The 5,322-nt window shown below is 31.8% G+C and overlaps 1 protein-coding gene across 1 annotated transcript; it reads right to left on the reverse strand.

Annotated features, from left to right (window-relative positions):
* Positions 1-929: 929 nt before the first annotated feature.
* Positions 930-4,608, reverse strand: LOC107827576 (calmodulin-2-like). Its single transcript, XM_016654737.2, has 4 exons — positions 4,479-4,608; positions 3,791-3,948; positions 2,417-2,497; positions 930-1,065 (listed from the first exon to the last, which is right to left on the reverse strand). Exons 1-4 carry the CDS (start codon positions 4,549-4,551, stop codon positions 931-933), a joined length of 447 nt encoding a protein of 148 aa, XP_016510223.1. The 5' UTR covers positions 4,552-4,608; the 3' UTR covers position 930.
* Between the last annotated feature and the right edge of the window lie 714 nt (positions 4,609-5,322).

A 5,322-nucleotide genomic window follows, 5' to 3' on the forward strand; every position in this document is an offset into this window, starting at 1 on the left:
GTGACACCCGATGTTGGGCTTTCTTTCCGCACTTTTGTTTTGATTTAAACTCCTTAGGAAGGTTTATTGTTAAATAGCTTTGGTTTTATCTTAAAAATGAAAATATCGTTTAGTTTTGGTAATGCGTCGACTTGCCTAGTACCACGATAGACGCCATCACGACAAGGTTGGTTTTTGGGTTGTGACATATAGACTATTATTTCCACTGATAATTAGTTCACTAAGTAGACTAATAACAAACTTAAGTGAATACAATATACTCTCTTATTTTTAATTTATGTGATATTATTTTCTGATTAATCTATCATGTTCTATAAATAAAAATAATTTAGCTTTAAACTTCTCATTTCGCTTTTAATGTGAAGCTTTTATTATCGAAACAAGTGTTATAACGTTTTTCAGACTGCACTTTTTAAAAGTTTTTCTTCTTTTTTAAACTTCAAGTCAGGTCGAACTACGTCACATAAATTGAAACAGACAGAGTACTTATTTTTGTATATTATAAAGAATAAAATAAGAGGTCGTTTAATCATAGACGGAGTCGTGATTCGAAATTTACAGGTTTGGATTCTAGTTCTTTTAAATTATCGAATTTTAAATTAATAATTTATATATATTTAATAATTTTTTTAAAATAAATACATGATTTGATGTTTTGAACCAAAGCTACTACGTTCGATCAAACTCGTAACCTAAACTCCAGTTCCACCCCTGCATTTGATTAAATTTTTCTAGAATCCAATAATTATCAAATAATCCTACAATTAATTCATTGACTGTAACGCAGAAATAGATAATAGCTAAAATAATACAAATAATAAAATAACACTAATTAAGTAGTAAATAGATAATAGCTAAAATAATACAAATAATAAAATAACACTAATTAATAAAATAACACTAATAAATATTTTTTTTATCATCAAGCTTCTATCCAACGGTCATCATTTTAACAAAATCATCAAAGTTGACTTGACCATCTCCATCCAAATCTGCTTCTCTAATCATCTGCTCTGCCTCTTCATCTGTTAGTTTTTCCCCTAGGTTAATCATCACGTGCCTCAGCTGCACAGAATCATAAACATATTTAACGAATTTAAATTATATATACTAATTGTTTATGGAATATTTTTGCACTATGAATTTTAATATGTGATTGTATATTAATTATCATTTTTATTAGGTTATCAATTAATATTTATTAACAAAATTATCTGTAGTTACCTTATCCTCTCTGCCCCTCGGGTAGAGGTAAGGTCTGCGTACATATTACCCTCCCCAGACCTCACTTGTGGGATTACACTGGGTTGTTGTTGTTGTTGTTGTTGTATCTGTAGTTACCTTATAAGTAACTTGATTATGTAAATATTTTTTAGTCATTAGTGTAGAAAGTATTTTAATTTTCCAACCATCCTAGTTTTCTATCCAAAAAATTGACGTTAAATTAGATTAGATCAACTTAAAATTTAATAATAAAATTTAAATATTTAAAAATTATATGAAATGTACTACAAATTGTATTTATTTTCATGTCAATAAAATAAAAAATATATTTTAAAATATTAATCAAAGTTCATATAATTTGACTCTCGAGAAGTGAGACATGACAACTAATTTAGGACGGGAGGAGTAATAAATAATTAAAAGTCAAAAGGAGCAAGTGCATTGTTCAGTGTGAACTGTGGAAAAATTCATTGCACGACAGATTGATTTCACAGAGATAACATAATAATTATCTAGGATTTGATTATTTGAAACATAACAACTGTAAATATAAGAATATTTTATGTTAATGACAGATAAAATTAACATGTGAACCCCTCACCTTCTCCTTAACTAGTTTAACTCCTTTGCACTAAGCCTTTAGCTATTATTTTATGATAAGAAATATTGTTTTAATATTTAGTTACAATTTGTTATTTGTAAATATTCCTTAGACAAGAGGGGTTGCTCTGATGGTAAGCAATCTCCGCTTCCAACCAAGAGGTTGTGAGTTCGAGTTTCCCCAAGAGCAAGGTGAGAAGTTCTTGGAGGGAAGGATGTCGGGGGTCTATTTGGAAACAGCCTTTCTACCTCAGGGTAGGGGTAAGGTCTGCGTACACACTACCCTCCCCAGACTTCTACCTCAGGGTAGGGGTAAGGTCTGCGTACACACTACCCTCCCCAGACCCTACTAAGTGGGATTATACTGGATTGTTGTTGTTGTGTTGTTGTTGTAAATATTCCTTTGATTAAAAAAACATTTTTATCTTTTTGACTGGTCTTCAAGAACATTATGAGTACATACCGTACATGATTGACTACACAAAAAAAAAAATATTAAGGATTATAAGAGTACTTGAAAAAAGATATAGTAATTGTTTTTTTTTTTTAAAAAGTAATTAAAAATAGCATAAATTAAAGGACAAAAACTCACATCGTTAGCCGAAATGTAACCATTTTGGTCTTTATCAAAAACCTTAAAAGCTTCTTTAAGTTCCTCCTCTGCATCAGTCTCCTGATTTAACAATCCAAGAAAAACAAATTAACTATATTAACATATATGCCTTCGCTCGGGCCTCAAAAAAGCAGAGAAATATTGAAGTGATGTTCGAGCCCGTGATCGCAATGCCGTATTCATGCGCGCGAACAGAGGCGGATCCAGAATTTAAATCCTATGGGTTCAACTTTTAAGGTTTTAGCATTGAACCCATTAAAGTTATGGGTTCATATCCACTATTTTTGCAATTTTAATGAATTTTTACATATAAGTTTTTATTCCGCATCGAAAATTATGGGTTCAGTTGAACCCGTTAGTTGTTCACTACATCCGCCTCTGCATGCAAGCCCTCGGACACCGAGCGAAAGCTACTAGATTGACAATAAGAGACGGAGTTAGGATTTCAAGCTTATGAGTTTGGAATTCTAATCTTTTTAAGCTACTGGTTCTAAATTAATATTTATACATAATTTATAAATATTTAAAAAATAAATACAAGATCTGAACCAAAGCTATTGAGTTCGGCCGAATCTATAGCTGGAACTGTAGCTCCGCCCCTGTTGATAACATGATAGAGTCGGAATTTTCTAATAAAAGGATTTGAAAAAAATACAAGAGTATCATATTCAGGATTCAAAATTGTGACATAGCAATTTTTGAACTCCTTTTATTACTATATCTATATTCTTTTTATGTCAATAGGATTGAAAAACTATTTTCTCATTTTTATGATGTTATTTTTCTTATATTTTCTATTGGTGATATTAATATTGTCTCCGTTCGTCCTCTTGAGCCGATGGTCTTTTGGAAATAACCTCTCTACTCTCTAGGGGTAGGGGTAAGAGCTGCGTACACACTACCCTCCCCAGACCCTATTAGTGGGATTTTATTGGGTCGTTACTGTTGTTTGCTGATTCAAAAACTTCTATATATACAACAACAACAACGACCCAGTAAAGTCCCACTAAGTGGGGTCTAGGAAGGGTAGTGTGTAAGCAGACCTTACCCCTACCCCGATAGGACAAAGAGGCTGTTTCCGATAGACCCTCGGCTCAGGAAGATGAAAATAAAACAAAAAAAGACAATTTATCAATATCGTCAACATAACCATAGATCAAAAACTTCTCTCTCTATATATATATACAAAAAAAAATATTTTTACCCTATTTATAGAGTATAATTTTCCAACTAAGGCATTCCATTGAACCCCTTCATTGAACGTAGCTCCGCCGCTGGATTGACATAATTTAGAGGGAGGGAAAATGTGAATGTAGAGTGAAAATAACAGGTTCAATTCACTGAGGTTTTTACCTTCATTTTCTTGGTGATGAGGTTCAAAAATTCAGTAAATTCAATGATTCCATTCTCATCAGCATCAACTTCACTAATCATATGATACAGTTCTTCCTCTGTTGGATTTTGATCCAATGATCTAATCACAGTCGCCAGTTCTTCAATTGTAATGCAGCCTGTACATAAAACAAATTTTAGAAACACATTGTCAAAGTATGAGGCCAGTTCGGTGCACTAATCTTCTGTTATGCGCGGGATCCGGGGAAGGATCGGACTACAAGATTCTATAGTACGCAGCCTTAACCTGCATTTCTGCAAAGAGGCTGTTTCCACGGCCCGTGACCTCCTTGTCACATGGCGGCAACTTTATCGGTTACGCCAAGGCTCCCCTTCATTGTCAAACTGTAACTTTAAAATAAAAAACATTGAAATCTAGTATGTATGCTTAGACTATATATGAATGTTTTTTCTGAGATTTTTAAGAGAAAAAGTTATTTGACAAATCATTTACCTTGTAGCTTTTGAGAAACATAATATAATTTAAAAAGTCAGCTCGATACACGAAGCATTTCGTGTTCAAGCAGAATTCTGGGAAAGACCGCACCACAAGAAAGTGTGATGTAGGCAGCATACCTCAAACACAGTATAAGTAAAATAAAATAAAATGATGAAGAAGCAATAACTCAAGAAAAAGAAGACTACTAACCATCTCCATCTTTGTCAAATACTGCTTCTTCATCACATTCAATAAGTTGATCTGCTTTTAATATATCTGCCATGATATTATTTCTTGGATTTTTGGACACAGAGCTGGAGGAACAGCTTTTGTGTGTGTGTGTGTGTGAGAGAGAGAGAAATATGAGCATAGATGCATACTGGCTGGGCTTTAAATAAAGGAAACAGTATTGTCCCCAGAGGACTTAGTAAACATTCGAGCAAAAATAACACTATATAGCCATTGTAAAAATAATAGTTAAAAAAAATATAAAATTTATATAATTTTTGTATATAACATACGGAATGTATATATATATATATATATATATATATATATATATATATATATATATAAATTATATAAATTTTATATATTTTTTCGGCTACAAGATGTAAATAGTTTTTGGTGTGAGCTAAAAGTGATAAAACCCCAACATTCAATTTCATTAAAATTTACGAAATATTAATAAAAGTTAGAAAAAGAAAGGAGGAGTAAATAAGGGGTTTGACCTAAGAAAGGAAATACGGTAGTATTTAATTGAGAACATAACTATGAAGCGTTGATCCTTTTTTTTTTTTAAATAATGTATTCGGTATTTACGTTATACTTCGATTAATTCAGATTCGCGTTGCGTAAGAATCATTAAAGGAAAAATCAAGATTTTCTTCATTCTCAATGCTAAAATCCGAGACCTCTGGTTACGGGCAGATGGATAGGAAGAACTGAGATAACCTTCTAGTTTTCTTTTGATGACAAGTAAAAATTATCTCATTTGATATGTTACAATTATAATAGAAGAAAATAATTCCTACAGATTTCATATATTTTATGA

Source organism: Nicotiana tabacum, chromosome 21 (assembly GCF_000715075.1).
Source record: "Nicotiana tabacum cultivar K326 chromosome 21, ASM71507v2, whole genome shotgun sequence".
In the NCBI taxonomy this organism is placed as follows: domain Eukaryota; kingdom Viridiplantae; phylum Streptophyta; class Magnoliopsida; order Solanales; family Solanaceae; genus Nicotiana; species Nicotiana tabacum.

Coding starts and splice junctions, on each gene's coding strand:
- LOC107827576 (XM_016654737.2), bottom strand. CDS start 4,551: ATGGCAGATATATTAAAAGCAGATCAACTTATTGAATGTGATGAAGAA. Junction 3,949..4,478: donor ATTTGACAAAGATGGAGATG/GTTAGTAGTCTT, acceptor TTTTATGTACAG/GCTGCATTACAATTGAAGAA. Junction 1,066..2,416: donor GTTACATTTCGGCTAACGAT/GTGAGTTTTTGT, acceptor GATTCTGTGCAG/CTGAGGCACGTGATGATTAA.